The following is a 22181-nucleotide window of genomic DNA, read 5'->3' on the forward strand; positions in this document are numbered from 1 at the left end:
TTTCCTCCCTCTCCTAAACAATTAAGTTCCTCATCCTGTCTGTCATACATTCTACAACTGACAAGTCCTCATGAACTTTCATGTCATCAATTATTTATTATTATAAAAATTATCTCACATTTAAGATCACTTTGTAATCTGTTAGACCTCTGACAGAACTGACATTTGTCTAGTCTCCTTCTGACTTACCCTACCCACCCTGCAGATCATTTCAGTGTCCAGTCAACTCTGTCTTGATGCAACTTGGCACTGGTTCTTTTTTGAAACCATTTCAAATTACCATGTACAACAATGCATTTCCAAGTCTTTCCCAACCAGATCTAGTCTATGGTCTAATACATGCATACCCTGTCCAGTGTGCCCATCATTAACAAGAATCTTTCCGGGCTTTGGAAATTCCTTCTTCCCCATGCAGCCTTTCAATAAAACAGAGGTGTCCATTTTTACAGCAGTAAATTTCAGCCAGCTCCACAATCACCCTGATTGTTATTAGCTTAACATTTTCACAAAACTGCCATGTACCAATGTACTATTCAAAGTGACCTACAGCTTCAACCCTAACCACAGTGCTTCCCTCTCATCATGGAAAGAATCACACACATCATTTCAAACTGAAGTCAGCTGTCATTCCTCTATCTTTTTCCAAACAAATACGAGCAGTCTATTTGGAATCTCTAATCTATTCAATTCCTGACTAAGATCTTTGGCAACTTCTGAGGCCTCACAGTCAGTGCTTCAAATGCCATGGTGTATAACATGCACTGAAAGAAGAAAAGATCCAGTGGAAATAAAGATCACATCCTAAGGCATCCATATAGAGAAGCCAACTTTTGGTTGCACAAACAACTGCAATACACCAAAGAAATCTCTGCAATGCAAATGCTGGAACACAATTCTGTATGTTCTGAAATTAGGGACATCCCATAATTTATGTACTCAAAACAAATCTTAGTTTAAATATCAAGACAGATGTTTCATCTACAAAAGAAAACAAACAAAAAGCAGATGTGATTTTTTTGGGTCAAACTTTTTGTTTCAAAATTTAAGGTTTTGTTAAAGGAAGAAATGCCAAACTGTTGAGCATACTCAATTTAAAATAGTCTATTTGAAGAGCATGATGGTACAAGGAAGGGAAAGGAAAGAAGGGGGAAAAGGGAAAGGGAAAAGGAAAAAGGCTACATAGCATGTTCCCACTGTCAAAAGTATGAGTATCTGCTCAAGAAACTATTCACTGACAAGGAGTTCAAATACAAGTGGAATACAACACACAAAACCAGAATTATAAAACTGTACTTAGGAACAGCAGCAAGAATAGCTTTTTATAGACTTTTCATTATATAAAACAGGATTTGGATATTTCTTACTGTGAGTGTGCAAAGATTCTGATGAAATTGATTGGAAGAAGTTGTATACTCTCTGATTCTGCAGAAAAGCTTGCGATGTATTTGAAAATAGCTGCCTGAAATTTAAGTGAGAGTTTGTTAAATTAAATAACAGAATCATAGGGAGAACACAAAAACTTACTGCACTACCATTGAAAAGGAAAATAGGCAGTTCTTAAAAAGTTCAAACCCTTCAAATTGCACACTGAGCATAAACAATGTTAAAAGCTACTTTTGAGCTTTGCTGTTAAGTGCTAGTGCAAGCTTGGAGTACAGCCACTATAAGGAACTGGTATGATGATATTTTTGAATTTAAAAACTAGGTACTTTTGAGTCATCCCAATCCAAACATTTTAGTCCCTTGTAACATTTTATTAAAGAGGAGTTTGGACTGAGTCCAAAAGCACTAGACTCTATATTTTTACTTTTTTTTTTTTTTAACTGAGAACACATTTATTTTCCCAAAACAACGCATCTCTTTATTAAATACATTTGTATTGTTAAATACAAAGTTGAATTCACCTACAAGGTCAGTATACGAATTTCATATTCAACTCTCCAAGAGCAAAAGGTGGGATTCTCAACATTACTCTGCACTGGTCTGAGTCAGTTACCAAGAGGTCAGTGATAAATTCTATTAGCTTCCAATGACAAAACAGGCCAACAGTGAATGGTTTTCACTTCCCATAAACCAAGGTTTCAGGTATTACTTGCCAGGAGGCACTACCCTTATCTTTGGAGGAGGGGCAGGGGAGAGCAATTTTTTGGCAACTGGATACACATTGAAACCCCCAAATAAGTGTATATTTATGTTAAAACTGACACTGGAAAGAAAAATTAATTTGAGTGCAGGAATGATATTCTCTTGAGATTATTCATGTAGCACTCCTATATAGTCACAACACCACCTGCAAATTGTAATTACTGTTGCTTACTCTAACACAGTTGTGTATGTTCAAAGGTTATCTTCAAAGTGAGTCTCTTGGGTTTGTAATTCCGGTGCAGTGAGGCTTCACAACCTTTCTGTATTACAATACATTCCCTTCAGTCAGCCTCTAGATTTAAAACCTCTATGTTAATTAGCCAAAATTGTTCACAAAGATTAATTTTGGGGCTGACAATCAATCCAATAAAAACAGACAAATATTACGGGCAAAATTTATTTTAAAATTGGCACAGGGGTGGTTGAGGCTCAGAGTGGCTCCACATCTTCTTTAACTAAAATACTAGGACAAAACACTAGAACTAACAGAAGATTATGAGTAGGAGTTTAAAAAGCAGTGCCTGATTCCTCAACTACCCCAATTCAAGAGACACTGCCTAACATGATGAATAACTTGTTTTCAACAATTGTTCAGGGTTGAACAATCCTGATTGAGAAGGACAAATATAACAAGGTATCTGTACCAAAAAAACAAACAAAAAACCCCCAAATAGGCAAACTCAAATCCATATTACTGTTCTGAGTTCCAAAATTTGACCATGAAGCTCTTTCATCACTAAAGAGCAGGTGATGAGGTATGGGCCATTTTCTTACTAATACATGAGCTACTTTTAATTTTATATACATGCTTCACTATCACTGTTTAGTCCTTTTAAATTCTGTTCTGTCTCTCACTCTATCCTGTCATAAAAAGTAGAACATATGTCCTCTGAGTTAGTGTTTCTAGTATTTCTAAATATACTCTTGTGTAAAAGAGGTAGCATCCTTCCACAAGTGCCAATCACTACTATATAATGCTGCTTAGAAAAAATATTTTCATAATTGTACAATTACTTCTGAAGAAGTAATTCTACGAAGTTTAGTAAAAGTCTTAATTTAAAGAAAATCTAAAAGAGTCAAGAGTATCTTAGATCACTGCCTTTCCACTTTCTTTGCAAATTTGCTTTAGGTAGCAGAATTTCCACTGTCCATAGGAGTCATCTAGCTTGAACTTCAATCACTTTTCAAGCAATGCATTTCAGGCTATTTGCTAAAGTATTTACCTGATTACGGGCTCAAGATCAGTATGCCTTCGTTCTTCCCTCTTCTGAAAACCCTGATTTAGTGCTCTTAAAATAGTCTTGTCAAATGCTTCAGAAGACAGTTCCTTTGGGAGCTGAGAAAAAGGTTAATGTGAAAAATGAGTAGTTGACATTTTAAAGACTATATTTGTTCACTACGAGTCTTTATACCTTTTGGTGTCAACAAGAGACTCAATTGCTCCAGTTTGAGTGATGTATTTTACAGACCAAAGGTACAACAAATCAACATCCAGTTTTGTAAGAGGAAACACTTTGCTGTAAATCCTCACAGCAAATTCAGGCATAAAACTGTTTAATGCTCTATTTGAAAGAATTACATTCTGAAATCTACCAATACTATCGTCTTTTCCAGGATAGTTTACAGCCTTTTTAAATTTGTTTCTTTAAATCTTTCACACATAGAAATTAGTTCTGAAAATAACATGAAAAAAATAACCAGGCATGACTGAATGCACTGTAGTCACTATCATCACTTAGCTAGATTAAACTATTTTAAATAAACAGGAGAGGAAGCCATTTCAGTTATTTAATACACTAGACTTCAGTGGGCAACACTGAGACTAATCAATAGCAAGTCCCTCCCCACTTGCTATTAACACTGAAACTTCTTCTCAGAATTCATTATAGCTTTCCAATGTCAATACTGTTGAGAAAGATGGGACAGGAAGGGCTTATGGATATGATTGTCTGGTGAGAAATACTGGAGATACAAAATCTGTGAGTGAAACAGAAATGAAGGCCAGCTTTGAGATGTAGGCATGGCAGACAGGAAGATGGTGATTAACTGGAGATAGGTTGAAGGACAGAAAACAAAAGGGCCCAAGAATGCAGTCCATCTCCCCCCTGCCAAGGCATCAAGGATAAAGTAGATAAGAGTAGTCTTTAGAGTTTAGAATGTAGGATGGTATGGTAATTTAGTAGTTCTCGTAGGTTGCATGCAAACTTTGTCGGTTTTGTATCTTGTGTCGGTTGGTCACTGTAAATTAGAATATTCAACACAAAAGGAGATACAATGTGTTGGAACAAGGTCCTTGCTCTCTTACTCTCTCACCTCTTCTCTTCTCGCCCCTTTTTCCTCTCTTGCCTCTTCACCCCTTCTCTTGCCCGCTCTCTCTCTCTGCTTCTTCTACCTCCCTCTCTCCTACCGCCCTGACCCCGGCACTCTTCTTACCTCCCTTACCTCATAGCCCCCCTCTCTCTCTCCCTCTCTGTTTAAGGGCTTCCCTTCAGCCGAGGCTGGTGGCTGAAAGCAGCCCTCTTTACCCATGACCCTTGCAATAAAACCACATGTTTCCAGAATATCTCAGGTCTGCAGAGTACCTTGTCCCTGCCATCCACGGATGCCCCTACAAATACTGCAAAGTGAGGTCTTCTGATTTTCTAGTTGAGAAGGCATAATTCTTGCTACTAAAGAACACATCTGTTTTAAATTAAGAATATTCCCCAGAACAAAGTTTTTTTTTTCACCTTTACAACTTCCAAATATTGTACTTAAGTACATCAAAACTGATCAAATCTGTTCATCTACATGTAAAAAAATATTTTAATATGGGGCAATTAAGAGTAAACTGCCACTGAAAAATGCTTTTCTTACTAAAGTTCAAACCTATTGCTAATGTGGTTAATATCTGCCACCAATTATGATCAACAGCATCAAGTAATTTACACTAGAGCAGCATCTTGCTCTTGCATATCTGGAATACACCTGACCCAGAATGCCAGCTGGATATTGCATCCTGCCTACATCCCAGCACTCATCCTTTCACTGAATGAATTGCTACTAACAGAGGGATGCTCTGTCTGATGCAGATAATTGCTGGGTAACATACATAAGAGGAACTTGTGGAATCCAGACAGACAGGTGCTGTTAGTATTATGTTAGTACAATGCTATAGCACCTGAAATGTCTTAGATATAAAACCACAATGGGCTAAAAGCAGCTGTACTTAACATACCCTTTGGCTTTAATGTGTATTGCTAGAAGAAGAATTAGTCAGGGTTAGCCAAAAGGTACCAGAAAATTACTGCAGAAATGTGAGAATGAGCAAATCTCCTATACTAGTATTTTGTATGTAGATTTGTCTCTGGAAATAGTTAACTTCTTGTCTTTAAAACTCTCATTAAAAGGAATGCAATTCCTTCTGTAGTTAAAGATTCAGTTATATGAACCCAAGATTAGATGCTCAGCTTAAGGTAATGGGATAGCCTTGTTACTTAAAGGCTTATTACTCCTTCCACATAAGTGGGTAATTTCCTACCTGCAAAGAATTTTTCATGTTTATTACATAAGAGAAGCTGGTCTTTAATATAAAGCACCTAAGTTACGCCATTTACTACCTTATTTTCCCACCAATGCTTCCATACTGGAACAATTTTTACCATTATCTTATTTTCCACCAAGTATTTTGACCATTCTTTTCTGTCCCTAGGAAAGTGAGCATACTATTTTTAACAATGCCATGTAGATTGGAACAAAAACAAAAAGACAAAATGCAAGGACATATGAAGTGGACACTTCCACTTTATGCTTTTTAAAGCAAGGTATAAGTTCTATCTTGCTTTATTTAACAATTCTCTCTTACTTCTATACTTATGGTTATCAAACCAACACAAATCAAATACATTTTTCAGCTGTTCACATTTTTCACAGAAGACCTCAGGAAGCTCAGGGCCTTGTGGTTGTCTTCCTCTTGTTCTGCCATCTCCGAGACTGCTGGAGCAGTCAAGCCAGCACATGGAAGACCCTACATCAGTCAAACAAACACAACCCTTCAATGCTCTGGATCATGTCTGTTTTCCCGGCTCCTCCAGGAACCAAGTAGATTCTAGGAGGTCCATTTCAGACACTGATGTTTGTCTTACGCAACTGGGAGAATAGGAGGTATGCATATGAATGCTCATCCCAGAGCTGTACAGGACCCTGTATGAAATGCTGGTTTTAGGGTTCTCTTCAGGTGCAGATGCATGTACCCTATGCTGTGGGATAGCCCACCTGCAACCAGACATGTCATCCATAATTCAAATCCTCACAAACCAAGCTCTGGGAACTCTTGGAACCAGATATTCAACTAGATTAAAGCAGTTGTGAATATTCACTGCTTCATTTCTGGAATACTGGAAAACAATGTCAATAATTTAGACAGTGAACAAGACAATGACCTTTGTACAGTGACTGGCTTTCTGCTCGCAATTAACACTGCAGTTAAGAACACCAGATGCCATCAAAACATGTCAAAAACAGATCTCTCATCATGGCCCTGGATAGGGAAGAGTTTAAATACAGAATAATTTCCCAGAATAGGTGGAACCCAAAATATTAGGCACTGGCAATAAACACACAGTTTGAGGTCATCCCACTGATGGGGTCTGCACATGGCCTATGCACAGAAATGTATTCTCTGCTTGGAGCAGAGGGGAAAACAATGGAGAGAACTTTTAGTTTTTTTAAACATGGACACACACACATACAGTTGCTAGGTTTTCCTCAAGTCGAACTCCTTGTGATGATGAATAGGCCTCCCTTTGTTCTACTGAAGACAATAATAGGTAAATTAAAAACTCTTCTGCTTATGGCTGTCTCTCACTAATTCAACATGACAAATGATACTCTCTAAGGTCCTTCTAACAGGAACACAAGCAAATGACCAGTGGTTGTACCAATACATGAACACTGTGGGGAATATTAAAAACTCATCTGGTAGTTTTATGGTAGTTCAATTAAAACTCCAAGTGCCATTTCGGATGAGACAATCAATCACCTTCTGGGAAACTCCCCAAACATTCTGCAGGGCTGCTTCTTCTGTCAAGATCCTTCATTCTAATGTACATAATTAAATGGTTCATACAATGTACAAAAATCTGGTAGCATGCTTTTGTTTCTATAATTACACCCCAGAAATCACAGCTCTCCTAGACTACTTCTGAAGTTATAAACCTGACATGTAAACACTACTTTCATACTTGAATACATACTTTTAGCAGGAATTCCTGAAGCTCCTGATGTGTTTTTGTTACACATGTTACTGAAAAATCGGACCAGGTTACCTAGAATGAAGGAAAAAAGAATGAGGAAAGTTTCTTTTTCCAAATTTCATAGCAATTAGCTTGTCAGAACAGTTCCATAAATTCAGCAATCTCAGAGTTAACATTTGCAATTAAGCAAACATCAGGCAAAACGGGATAGGGCTGTACTTTTTCAAAGACATACTAATTTTGAGTGTGTATTTTAGGATCACCTTCATGGTATTTGTGGCTAAAGGGAGCATAGACAAATTCAGGGAAAAACAATAAAGTCCCTGAAGAGTACTGCCTCATAAAAAAGCCAGGCATAAGACTGTAATTATGGGACTTGCATCAAACAGAAATAATGAACCACAAAAAACAGGTACCAGAGAAAAGGATTGAAATACTGGATTGAGCTCTCATTGTCATTACCAGGAGTCAAAATGAAACAAACAAACAAACCTCTGTTTATATTACCTATAAAATAAATTTATCTGCCTCAGATTTAACTCTTAAAAGAGTCATACAGAAGTTGTTTTAGGCTACAAGTCATAAAAAGTTACTAAAGAAGGCACTTGAGAATCAGACAACATTTTGGCATATACCTGTATAAAATTTCAGTAGCTTATTGCTGACACGACATGCAAGTAGTAAAACAGCACCTTCACATGCATGTTTTCAGTAAAAACTAAGTAAGCTTGGTTAGATGAGTGCTGCCCAGCTTTAAGCTCACTTCTGGGCCGAATATTCCAATTAGTTACATGGGAAGATTCAGGGTAATGGGAGTAGACATAACAATTATAAACATTCATTAACTCTCAAGAGTTGATAAAGTAATGTCAACCACCAACTGCCCTCATCTTAGTCCCCAGAAATGCCAGCTACTCTTGGTGCCTCAGCTAGGAAGCCACGACTGCAATTGCTGTTACAACCTTAACAAGGCAGTGTCTGGGCAAGCACAAAATTATCTACAGTGAAGAACCCAGTATGTGCCTGCACAGATGAGGAAAGGAAATTCTTTCCTAAAAGAACTGAGGTGGAGTTTTGATATTACTGAAATACTTGTGAGAATATTTCCACATTCGCCCTTGAACAAAAAACCAGTCAAATCTGTCTACATGCTGAATCTTCAGAGTAATTTTTTGACTTTTAAATACTGATAATCCATATAGGCATTTTGTACAAATTTTCCCTATCTCCTACTGTATTTGACTTTGTACTCACTTCACATACTATTTGAAAAAAAAAAAATCTATGACATGGTTGAAATACTTGGCCAGGTTAACCTTAAAGACTTTCCACATATCAATGTCCTCAACAAAAGAAGAGTGCATCCATTTAGAGAATACTGTATCACAGAATACAACACCAAACTCTGGGATCAACGCATCAACTTCCAGTTCAAAATGGCTTTTTTAAAGTTTGCCTCTTCAAAGACCTCCTGTAACCCATGTCAAATGACTAGTTAGAATGTTTGATGTAAACCATTTTTTTTTGGGTGAAAAATTTAACTTTATCTTCAGATCTGGTATACTACCAGATTCACATCTATTGGCACAATGACTCATAGTGTTAGTCAGTCCTTGCTAAGAAAATTACTACTTTGATTCAATTAGAACATCACCACCAACAGCCTTAGCAATGATTATTTAATACATGCTGCCCTTAGCTACTACAATAGATGAAGAGTATAAAATAGGAAGGCCTTCCAGTTTGTGGCCATTTCCCAGCTTGTCTGATTTTGCCTTAAGAAGCAAAGTCCAAAACAAAGGAACCAACCTTCAGTTTTCTCAAAAAGCACAGGATCCATCCTCATATGGTAAACACTGAGAAACAAGATCCAAGATGACCATATGACTCCAAGGAATCTACAGCTACAGACACAACAACTGTGCTCCTGTGCCACTTGAGCAAACAACTGACTAGTTTTACAATTCTTATGAATTAGGAAAAGCCAAGTTTCCTGAAGTGATGTCACACATCCAGCTATGGCTAATGTTTTACACCTTCCCACCTTACGCCCTCACACTTTATGCCTACCGTTACATAAAACACCTGATTTGCACACAGAATTCAAAAGAATTACAGGATAATCCAAACAATCTCAAAATTGCCTTCTGTGTAGGTTTTTGAAACAACCTGTATGTATCTACAGTACATAGACAAAATTTTAACATTCTGAAGGTTATTTGCTTACTTTGAATGTGTACTCCAAATGTTTGTCAGCCCTTTTTCTTGATACGTCTTTCAGGGTTATCTTCTCAATGTGTACAGCTGAAAGAAAAACACCTTATTGTGCACTCCAAAACTGACAGTTTGCAAACCATTCCCTACTTCCCCAGGCTCTCTGAGCATGCCTGTAAGCTAAATCCTAATGCACACAGCACAACTCTTCCTTAGGAGGCGTTTTATTGCAACACACTGCCGGGGGGCAGGTAGAACCTTGCTCTCTCCAAGTATTTCTCTGGCTTAACTGACAACCTCTTCAGTGCACATCCTGGGAATCTGTGCATTACCCAAGAGCTTATTTAGACCAAATGTCACATATCTACAACAATATAACCACTATAAGTGAAAAGACAATAAAAGGAAGTCAAATTTTACTCTAAGAAGTAGCAAGTGCTGATAAAAACCAGACAGCGCCTTCTACACATATGTGTCAGAAACATCAAGTATACATGAGGGCGAACTAAGGCCAAATAACCACATTACTGATGGGTACTTAGGGGGAAAAAAATAGTTAGGGAAGGCTTGAAGGAGACAGAGATGAGTGTCAGCAAACAGAAAACAAAGAGAAGAAGCAGAAAACTACTACAATTGTACTGTAAAGACTGCCATTGAACTGAACTGAGAAGAAGAAAGGTGCTGTAAATACTAGCTACTTTAACATTCCTTCCCCACAGCCTACTGCACACAGCAACAGGGAAGTTCTGGCTGTGACCTGGCAAACAGCAGCACCATATGGTTTTCAGGGCTTGGAGATTTTCTTGAAGGCACACAGTACTGTTCAGGTAACACTCCATATAAAAACCCCTATGTAGCCAAGACAGGCTTTTTGCTTTTGCTGCTATGCTGGCCTAAGTATTCAACAGAATTTTTTTTCTAGTGCAAGCCTGAACACGTCTTTATATGTAAAAGAAAATGTATTTAAAAGCAGCTCGACTCGCCCAACATCATCAATGCTTCCTTTCAATGCTTTAGAAACTCCCTTTTTTTGGAGGGAGGTGGATGGTGTTAACAGTTAATGTTTTCCTCTCAATTTTTAACTGCATGTTTACATGGGATATACTGGGAACTAGTCATAACAACAGTATTTTTTCCTAAAAAAAAATGACACCTCCTGCAACTGTATTTTATAAAACTTATTAATGGATATGGGCTAATTACCACCTAATATAATGTAAACATTTTTAAATTAATCTTGTTACAGTTACAATTCAAGTCTCATCCCCATCAAACATAGCATTTCTAAGAGAATTAAGTACTGGCAATTTCCATTAAGGAACAATAAGCCAGCAAATAAGCTTAGTGGTATTGCTACAGCTTCCAATTTTCTTGTAGAAAAGAGGAAGAAAGTGCTGGGGTGTGAGTGTGCTGGTGTACACTGGTTGTATTCCTCTAGCTGGGAGTTAGGAAGATAGACAAGCACTTCATTTTTCCCAGCTAATGAAGATTTATTATTACAAAGGAAAGAAATCTGAGATAAGCTAAGGATGCCAGACAATATCAATATTTTATGAAAAGACAAATTAGTGACCTTAATTTTAACCTGTCTAGTACAGATTAAAGTGCTGTTAGAAGAACTATGGCACAATGAAAGTTTTGCTGCAGTAAAATTTCTTAATGGCTAACATTCAAACTGATACTGGAATTCATATTCATAAGTTAATTAAGAAGTTGATTCCCATGACTGGAATTGAGAATAGTGGTTTAAATTGCATACCACTACAGGCATATATTTAGCATACACAATTAGGAAACTAAGACTATTAACATTCACAGACAAGCTTTTTTCCCCTAATGAGACCATGCTTATTTTAAACTACTGAGAGTTCTCAATGCTAAAAATTTGTCCTCAGGTGTAAAAAAATTTATTACACAATGGAGTACCTTCAACTTCCTTAACTTCTTTCTGCTGCACGCTTCATCATAATACACGATACAGCAGGTAATTACACTGTTGTTGCTGCACAGATTTGGTTCTACAGTTTCAACAGACTCTTTTATAATTCTTGTCTCCACAATGACATTTTAAATATTCTAAATGACTACACCAGAAGAAAAGTTTGAATACATAAGCAAATGAAGCATGTTACAGCTCTACATCTATTCAGGACACAGCACATGCATTCAAGACGATTAAGTAAAGCATGTATACATGACATTGCTTCCATTCTAAGTCTAAGTCAAGATTTTAAAAATTCATATTCATCACAGCTGAGAATAAAACACAAGTTTTACTATCAGTGGTATTTCTAACCCAGTAAGGAGATTTCTGCGGCAGAGAGTCTCTAGCATGTAACTCTGTAGCAAGTATCACAAAGTTATTTTGATCCTTCACTGTGGCTTCTCACTATGATAATACAAATGCAGAAAAATATTTAAGCTCTTTGCTAGATTAAATTATTCAACGTTTTTGTGATTCTGTTACTTAATTTGAGAGTGTTACTAAAGAGATTCTTCCTCTTAGGTTTCTAATTCATGAATACAAACACTTTGAACTCCATAAAAGGATTTGAAAAAGGTTTGTTGTCTGTAATCTGCCATAATCTTTCTCTGTGTTTCTTTCTTTTTCAAGGAATCAAAACCTCTCAAAATCCCTGCCTTCAAAGTGCAGTTAAGTCTCCACACCAGAGACAAAAGGTCACTTATGTGGACAAAATTAATAGCAATCGTTTTCTCATATTGTTGTCTCCTTGCTATCTGCAGACTACCTGTTGACTAATTTTGAGTAGACAAGTGACTTGCTAATCCTCTTGAAGAATAAAGGGTGAGAATAAATCTGCTTTCTATAGTGCTCATTTCTTCAAAGAGAAGAAGAAATTCTGCTGGCAATTGTATATCAGAGTTTTGTTTATGCTCAGAAGCCTTGTTCTTATTCTCCAATAGAGCCAAAACACTGACTTCTATAAAGCCTTTCACTTCTCCAAACTGCCATTTCTATAAAACCTGCTAATATGTGGTGGTTTTTCTTTGTTGTTTTTTTTTTTTTTTCATTTCATCAAATACAACCAAATCAAGCAGCAACATCTATCGACTGCTTCCCAATATTTTTGTGTTTATTTTTGCTTAAAAAAAATCTAAATACTGTTAATACAATTGCATTAAGCTGTTCTTGTTTTCTCCCAAATCCTACACCTTTTTTCAGTGGGAAGCCCATTTGCAGCTAATTTTTATGCATGCGTTCACTAGTAGTTAGCAGCTAACACAAACGACAACTTGTTATAGCAAAGAAAAGACCGAGTAGGTGGCAGAGAAGCTATTTTACTTACCAGTCACCGCAGCTTCTTCTTCAGATGAACAGTAAGAGAGATAGCCTGCAAGCCTCTCTGCAAGAGGCTAAACTCTAATCTAATCTTAAACTGAGGCTAAACTCAGAGTTTAATGCTCAAGGAAACCCTTAAAGCCCTCCTCAAAAGGAAGCTCAGACAACATACCTTCTCTCTGAGGTCTATGGGAAGCCATCGGGAGTCCATCATGAGGTGCTGTGGTTCGTTCTAGCAAACTGGTCTCATTACTTGACATGCAGTCACCATGGGAAAAGTCGTTCTAAATTGAGAAAGAGAAAAAAGAAATGTCTCAATAGAAGGTCTGTTACCAAAGCTTGCTCTAAACAGCAAATATTACAAAGAAACCCACAAACCCTTTATCCGGTATTCCACAGGACAAAAACCTGAAACTTTTGACAGTGGCAAAAAGGAGGTCATTAGCCATTTAAGTTCTTACTTTATTTACGTGTTTATCAAATGTCACCTATAACCTCCAATGTTTCACTGACCTTATTTTAGAAACAGAACAGGGTAGGGACCAAGGTATCTCAAGCTGGACAATCCAAAACTATTAGCTCAGAACTTCAGTAATAACTTACTATCAGTATGAACTCTTTCAACTACTAACATGTCAAGTCATCTACTCACTACGTTCAAAATATATTCTCCTCATTTATTTTCATGCCCTGTACCTTCAGCCTGCCACTTCTTCTCTACAAGGAATCAGGAGTAACTGCTTGGACAGTTTATGAGGACACGTGATCCACGCATCTCTTACCAATTAAACATTTGAACACAAGCAGTTGCCACCAACACCCTCACTTTCATAGAGAAAAGGACAGACCGAGAGCTCATCTCCCCCACACTTACATGCAGACTTCAAAATTATATACCAAGATGTATATAACACGGAATCATAGGAGATAGATAACATGGGCAGATAAGTAAGAGAATAAAGAACAATCTAGACTAATTTTAAAAAAAAGTGTTAGAAGAGCACGGACTACAAGTGGTTTCTCTAGGGTAACAAGAGCCTACGTAATTTTTTCCAAATTAAGATGAAACATTTATGTGTCAATTTACACATTCTTCAATGGCCAGGTCTTGCTAAAACAAAAGCAAGCAAACAAACAAACTGACCAACCAAGCTAAAACTCAGAAATATTTTAAAACATTCAGTGACATTACATGTGGCTGCTTAATTTCATGTCCAAGGAAACAACACATTGCCTTAGAACGGTAGATCCACAAAGAACTAGGAAATACAGGAAATTACTAGCAAGTTTTTGCTTTAATCTGTTTTAAGTAAAGCACCTTTGTTTATCTTTAACAAGTAGTATAACATATGAGCTGATTAAATAACAAGTTTGGGAAAACTGAATGCACCAGAAACATTTAGGAACTGGTCTGCATGAAAACTAGGTTTTTTCATTCAGGATGAAGACCTTCATAAAAGATGGGTAGAGAAAAAATATAAATCTCCAGAGAGCACTCTTTATTTTTAAATGCAGGAAGCATAATATATGTGCCAGAATATATGTGGTTTGTTGGGGTTTTTTAAGGACTTGTGCAACCTGATGAGAAAAATCATCAGCCAAGATCAGTTACTGTATTTGTGGAAGAGGACCCCAAGACTGTCACAACAGAAAGATCAGAATGAGGAAGCACAGAGGCAGCAAAAGACATCGGAATCCCCTGCCAATTCTTCAACAAACTTCTTCAGATGTGACAGATATATCAGCTAAAGATGGCTTCATCTTATTAATCCAGCTTTACTTCATCTACAGCACAGGTACAAACTGTGGCAACTCTTAACAGTATATCCAACACATGCAGACCCAGGAAGTGTCCAGGCACCAAGCCTGCCCTGGGCTTGCTGGTAACCCAGCTTTGATCAGTGACACCAATAGCAGCACAGTTAGCAAGTGCCTTTAGACTGTGCTGCAGGACATTTCAGCTGTTTCATCAAACTGGTGTATGATTTATGCTCTGAGCTGAGCATCAGTAATTTCAGGTTTCAAAGCCATCAGATTTAAAATATAAAGCCTGCTTTGTTTCTTCAAGATAAAATTCACACCAGTGTCCCAGCAAACAATCTCAGCAAACATCTAATAAATTCTAAGTGCAATGTCAGATATGGAATAAGAAAGGAAAACAGCTCTATGTCAATGAGACTGCAATTTTTAACACCTTTAGCACATTTTCAAGTTTAGTTTACTAAAAAAAGCCCCAAACATGCCAACACACCAGCATGCTCTGGAGAGAATAATTTCCAGAACTCTACAAAAAACTTACTGGTAACTGTTTCAGCAGACATTTCATAACAACTGTGGACTGAAAAAGTGGAAGTACTTTGGTTTGGTTAAGCGTTAACTCCTGATCTAAAAACAATCAAATGTGAAGTCAGACCTTCTTTTGAATTCAGAGTCAGGATATTTGTTCTGATTAATGGAAAACAAATTACAGTCTATCCTAAAAAATAATTGCCAGTTAGAAAGTCAAATAAACTGTGTGCAGTTTTTAGGAGATATATAGAAATAGGATTTACTTCAAAAAAGTGTTCTGTTCAGCTCATGTCAAAGAAGCATTAAATACTGCTGCTACACCTTCTAATACTGGAAAATTGCTTCTTACCTAGCACATACATCATCTTTGTAACAGCATCCAAATACTTTTGCAGTGAATTATTCTAGAAGGGTTATTTTTCTATCCATGGCAGCAGGCAAACAACAGGCAAACTGTAGTAACAGGCAAATTACAACCACATTTGAAGACTCCCTCTAAACTACAACATATTACATGTTTCAAAACTTACTTAAATATTTATATTTATGATTATGAAATAATTATAACTACAGTTCCTAATTTATTGAACTTGAAGAATTCTTCACCTCCAAAGTTAACCAGTAATATGCACTGTGTGTATCCTGTGACTGCTGACTTTCACAATAGCTAGTGCAATGCAGGAGGCAGACAGTGGGAAATCCAGAGCAGTCATAGCTTTACCTTACAGCCTGCAAAGCTCCAGATCTTGTCTTAAGCTGTGTTACAACTCTTCACTTTTGGCATTACCTGCTGTGACAGTTCTACATCAAACTCACAAGTAACTGAAATACAGGTGTCACTGTCAGAGCAGACAACTCTAGGGCACAAGTGACTGCAAAGTCTAGGCAGTCTGAAGGGCCAAAGAATATTAAAAGTGGCATCGTGTGTTGCTACCTGGTACCAGTCACATCAGGAACACAAGTCCTTTAAAGCCTGGTGCCCTGCTGAGGAAGGTCATGCTGTACAGAAATAGCTGTACTTGTCCTTTCTTGACAACGAATACAACATATTCCACGGTCACACAACACGCACGAGCATAAGGGTAACTCTCACATAAGCCTTTGTCACTGTGGGACTTCACTGCAGCTCACAATGCTGCTGCTAATGATTAAAATATAGTGAAGCAGGAAATGTGGGTAGCCCCAAACCAGCTGCCAGATAATTAATTTGATAATCACACAGATCTTCGCGATGAGCTGGAGGATTAACTACATTTCTCCTTGAAAGTGAAACGAGCTAAGAGAGCACCCCCAAAATTATCTGCTCTTACAACCTAAACCAGAGTTTTGTATGGAACAGATCTGTATCACTTGAGACATTTCCCAGGACTGTATCATACAATTATAGAATGTTTTGGGTAGGAAGTGACCTTAAAGATCACCTAGTGCCAACCCCTCAGCCATGGACAGGGACACCTTCCACTAGACATGGTTGCTCAGTGCCCCATTTAACTTGGCCTTGAACACTTCCTGGGATGAGGCATCCACAATTTCTCCAGGCAACATGTTCCAGTCCTTCACCTCCCTCACAGTAAAGAATTTTTTCCTAGTATCGAGGATGTGGTTAGATTCTAGCCTGCAAGCACACTTTGCCAGGTCACATTGAGCTTCTCATCAAACCACACTCTCAAGTTCTTCTCCTAGGAGATACTCTCAATCCATTCTCTGCCAAGCCTGTATTGGTGCTTGGGACTGTCTCAAGCCACCACCAGGATCTTGTACTTGGCCTAGTTGAACTTAATGGAGTTCACAGAGATTTCTCTCTCAAGTTTGTCAAGGTTTCTGTGTGACAACTGCACCACACAGCTTGCTGTCATTGGCAAACTCGCCAAGGGTGTCCCTGATCCCACTGTCCCTGTCACTGACAGAGGCTGAACAGCACCAGTCCCAGTACCAACCCCAAGGAACTCCAGTTGTCACAGGTCTCTGCCTGGACCAGGAGCCCTTGAGAACAACTTCTTGAGCCAATTCCTTATCCACTGAGTGGTCCATCTCGCAAATCTGTGTCTCTCCAGGGACAAGCCATCATGTGGGACACTGTCAAATGCTTTGCACAAGTCCAGGGAGATGAGGTCAGTTGCCCCTCCCTTATCTATCAACACTACCACCCTGATGTAGAAGGCCACCAAATTTGTCAGGCATACTCTGCTCTTAGCAAAGCCATGTTTGCCACCAAATGCTGCCTTATTTTTCATGTGCCTTAGCATGGTTTCCAGGAGGATGTTTCATGATCTTGCCAGGCAGAGGTGAGACAGACCAACTTCTAGATCCCTGAGTCTTTTTTATTTCCCTTTTTTAAAATGGGGCTTATGTTTCCTCTTTTCCAGTCAGTGGGAACTTTCACTAGACTGCCATGAACACTTCTGAAATATGATGGATAGAGGCTGAGACACTTCAACTGTCAGTTCCCCCAGGACCCATGGATGCATCGCATCAGGTCCCATTGTCTTGAGCACCTTCACATTCCTTTAGATGGTCCGGAACATGCTCTCTGCAGTTGGTGGTTCCTCATTCTCCCAGGTCCTGCCTTTGCTGCTGTGATTTCAGTGGGGTGGGCTGGAGCACTTGGTGAAGACCAAGCCAAAAAAAGTTATTGAGTACCTCGGCCTTCTCCATGTCCCAGGTGACCAAATATACCACCATTTACTTTTGAAGAGGACTCACAATTTCTTGAGTCTTCCTTTTACCACCAATGTACCTACAAAAGATTTTGTTGTTGCCATGGGATATGACACCTACCCTGGCTAGATTTAGCTCTATCACGGCTTTAGCTTTCCTAATCCAATTGCTCAAAAAACTTTATTTCTTTATTTATTATGTCTTTATTTCTCCCAGGATATCTGTTGCTGCCTTTTGTAGGCTTCCCTTTCATGTTTGAGTTAGTCCAGAAGAAACTTCCTTATCAACAGAGGTCTCCTAGTATTTTTGCTTGACCTCCTCCTCACTGGGATGCACCACTAACGACCTCAGAGGAGGTGATCCTGTAATATCAGTGAGTTCTCTGGGGCTTATTCCATGCTACTCTACCAATCAGCCTCCTGAAGAGAAGCCCAGGAGTGTTTGTGTCCTAAGGTCCAGGGGTGCTTGTCTGTAACACAAGCACCAAATATTTAAAGTGGCAAGCCATCCTGGTGAGAAGGATGTTGCTCTAATGCCACGTGAGCTGAGCAGATCTCAGCTAACCTACACATGACAGTTGTCCAAACTCTGCCTCCTATCAATGTAGATGACTGATCAAACAATGTCATGCTGGCATCGCTTTGGCAATATGCAGTGAAATCTGTTATTGGAGAGCCTACTAATCATCACGAGCAAGCAATTGATGTACATAAGTCTTCTGATGCTTGCACTGCACTTTCATAAAAGAACTATTCATTCATCAGCTGTGACGAGCACTAACAAGGGAAACATGCTTGCAGCAGCTGGACAGCTTGATTAGTTCTACGTGCCCAAATATGAAATATTATTCTTCTGCAAGACTACAGTAAATGTGCTATGAGGGACAGCACTACTCAGCCTTGTAGGCTATGCAGATGTAAACTGGCACAGCTTGTTTATTCATCTACAAGTGGGAACTGACAAAGCCAGATGAAAGAAGCCATTTTGGGAAAAATCAAAGTCTAACTCATGATTGTGAGTTATCAGCTACAGCCTCTGCACCTTTGAGAAAATTGAGTGATGTCAGAATAATCATTAAACAGATGTGGTGTCAATTACAAGACCAAAGCCATTATTTGCTTACAACAAACCTTGCAAGCTCCTCCTCTCATTGCTTCACAGCTGTGATACACAGATGTATCACTACATAGCTATGGTAGCATAAAGGTTCAACATCACCTCTCCAGAAGCAACAACCAGGTGAAACTGCCTGTGTACTTGGGTGCTGCTGAACCCTCTGCTGAGGACAACAGCAGCAGAGATGAAGCCTTACTCAACACTCTGAGCAACTGTATCTGCATGCCAGGACTGTGAAGTGTGGCTTGGATACAGGGATAGAACATTCTTGCCATCTTAAAATGGAAATCCAGCACATGCATTTAATGCTCACAAATGCAAACATATAGAGCAGCAATGCTTCAAAACCTGTTTACTGCTGACCACTGCTGATACAACAGATTGTCCTCTAATCAAAAAAATCCAGAACTGTCTCAGACAAGCTGCTAGGCAAACGCAAGATCAAGACTGCAGACAAATACCCAGCTGACACTGCTGCTAAGCTATGCTCCAATCTGCAAATTTTGAACTACGCAAAGACACCATCCAACTGTTCTAAGATTCAGGGAGGCTGTTCTGCTCTACAAGACTAGAGCAGAATCAACCTCAAGATCTAGGACCAACAAATTATCTCTCTTTTGGCCAAACCAACCAAGAACTTGGATGTTTCTGTGTTAATTTATCTTTTAACATCTAAAATCAAACTCCAGAACAATAATGCTTAATCCACATAGAACCACAGCTGGAAAAATGAGCTGACAGGAATCTCAGAAAGCTCACCATGGGAAAGTGCCAAATCCTACACCTGGGCAGGAATAACTACAGGCACCACACACTCTGGGACCTAACAGACTATAGAGCAGCTTTACAGAAAATGACCAGTACACATAAAAATGTATACATATGTATGTGTGTGTGTGTACACACATCCGAAGGGAGGGTGCAAAGAGGATGGAGCCAGGCTCTTTTTAGCAGTGACCAGTGACAGAAGCAACAGGCGGAAACTGAAACACAGGAGATTTCCTCTGGACATCTGGGAACACTTTCATCATCAGGGTGACTGAGCACAGTTTGCCCAGAGATGGTATGGAGTCTATATCCTTGAAGACACTCCAAAGTCATCTGGACATGGTCCTAGGGAATAAGCTGTAGGTGGCCCTCCTTAAGCTAGATGACCTCCAGAGGTTGCAGCCATACTCGGTCCCTTCATGGTTCTGTGACCAGACATAAAATCTCATAATATGTGCAATCAAAGCCTGACTGGCTGAACATACAGTTCCAATGGATAATGTTCAGCTGCTCTAGTAACACATATCTAGTTGGCTGCACTGCACAGAGAGTATGCCTAGAAGTACTTTAAAGCATTTGTTCAGTGAAACTATATTAAGAGCTTGCCTGTAAGAGTCAACAACAAAATGCTATGACAGAAACCTGACAAAACATCAGCTGATTCAGGGAGGAAAATGAGACCACGTGACAGCTTCTGCAATTACTTACTCACTAACTTACAGCACTACCAAATCATAACAATTTTGAGACAAAGGGCATACCGACCATTTTACATCACATGAACAAATTCAGCCTGTGGCAATTATATTTGAAGTACTAGACATGGCAGCTACACCTACAATTTACAGTGCTGGGGGAATAATGCACCTTGTGTTTGCTAGAAACACAGTGTGTTCCAAGTCTCACCTCCATCTAAGCTTTTAACAGGACCTAAACCACAGTTTCAGTCCAACCTAGCCAGTCCATAACAAAGTAGACAACCTGAAGCTAGAGCCAGCCAAGCACCAGTTCAGTTGTCACTGTATCCCCAGGTGATTGCTCATTCAACAGCTCTGTGCAACTTCAGTACTCTTGCTATTGTCAGCTGAGTGAATCAAAATAAAATTACTTGAATGTAGCAGTTCAGGCTAATTAAAAAAAATATTCCCATAACAGTCTAGAGTGACAGGAAGATTTAAAAAACATTTGCCTCTGAAGAGTAGTTCACTGAAGTACAGTCAATACTGAGAAGGGACAATGCCTTCATTACTACATTTAATTACCATCAGAGGGCAATGTGTAATTTTGCCCAATCCTTGAACTCCAGCATAGTTTGAAAGCATTCCTCTATGTACAGCATCTCTGAATAACAGAAAATCTCTGTCTAGTGGCTATCTTGCTCCTAAGACACTTCCAAAGACACTAAATTTTCTTTGGCTGTTCGAAGTATTTCTACTTTCTTCTTCCAAAAAGACAAGATTAAGAGGTTGAGGAAAGGCGAGAAACTCACTAAGGAATGCAGTTTCTAGCCAGATCTCTGCCAGTTCTTGGTCTCCAGAATTATAAACCCTTAGACTTGAGGATACTACAGAAATTCACCAACTCTTGAGAGAAAAGTAGGTACTTTTTTTAAAATTACCGTAATGAAGAATCAGCTGTCGTGCTTTCTAGGACAGCTATGGTTAGAGACTGATAATGGCAAGAAAACAAGGTGACAGATTTAAGCAGGCAGAATCCTACAGACTTCAGAAGTTTCACAGATACAACCATCTTACTGCTGCTCTCTGCACCCTTTTCTGCAGCTCTTCAGAAAAAGCTGAGAGTCCTCTGCACTCCAAGCCCAGTGAGATCCTGCTACCTATAATAAGTCAACATTGGGCAACCCTGAAAACTGGGCCACAGCTCAACTACAGCAATCGAAGCACAAGCATTAGGAAGTCAGGGGTATACTCTCAACACCCTCAGTACTCGTTTACAATGCTGGAGAACAGACTGTCAGCAACAACAGCCTCAACAGAGGCTGATTAACTCTGGTAATAATGGGACTGGGAAAGGCTACAAACTTGTGCTAACACCTCATATTTAGAATTAAACAGCTAAAATAGCTCAAAGCAGTGAAAGCTTTTACTCTGCAATTTCCTGGAGCATCAGCAGGCACATTTGGATAGAACTCATTCATTTTAGTCATTGTCTTTTATCTAGCTATGACTTCCTTTCCAGAAGACTTCCAGTAATGTTTCTGGAAATTCTCCTGTTTGGAGACAGAGAAATTCCTGTTCAGAGACAAGGCTGTTAGGTTCTCTGAGGCAGCTGGAATACTTTTCATGTCAGTATGCAAAATTTGTAAAACATTTGTATTTCCCTGGCGTGCACCACCATTTAAAAGATCTTTGCCAAGAGTAAAATGACATTTTTTATCTTTATGTGTCTTATTTAAACCAGACTCTGAAGACACACTTTTCCTTATACTCAACCCT

At 38.8% G+C, this 22181-nt stretch overlaps 1 protein-coding gene across 4 annotated transcripts in view; it reads right to left on the minus strand.

Moving 5' to 3' along the window:
- The window catches only part of ZCCHC2 (zinc finger CCHC-type containing 2), a 44023-nt gene that overhangs the window by 16455 nt on the left and 5387 nt on the right, over positions 1–22181 (minus strand). For all 4 annotated transcript variants that reach the window (XM_066326072.1, XM_066326063.1, XM_066326054.1 and 1 more), the window contains exons 2-6: positions 13067–13178; positions 9607–9683; positions 7380–7451; positions 3369–3481; positions 1365–1459 (exon numbers count right to left, since the gene is read on the minus strand). In XM_066326072.1, coding sequence (XP_066182169.1) covers positions 1365–1459; positions 3369–3481; positions 7380–7451; positions 9607–9683; positions 13067–13178 — 469 coding nt within the window. The remainder of the gene's footprint in view (positions 1–1364; positions 1460–3368; positions 3482–7379; positions 7452–9606; positions 9684–13066; positions 13179–22181) is intronic.

The sequence above is a fragment of the Sylvia atricapilla genome, chromosome 1 (genome assembly GCF_009819655.1).
Source record: "Sylvia atricapilla isolate bSylAtr1 chromosome 1, bSylAtr1.pri, whole genome shotgun sequence".
In the NCBI taxonomy this organism is placed as follows: Eukaryota; Metazoa; Chordata; class Aves; order Passeriformes; family Sylviidae; genus Sylvia; species Sylvia atricapilla.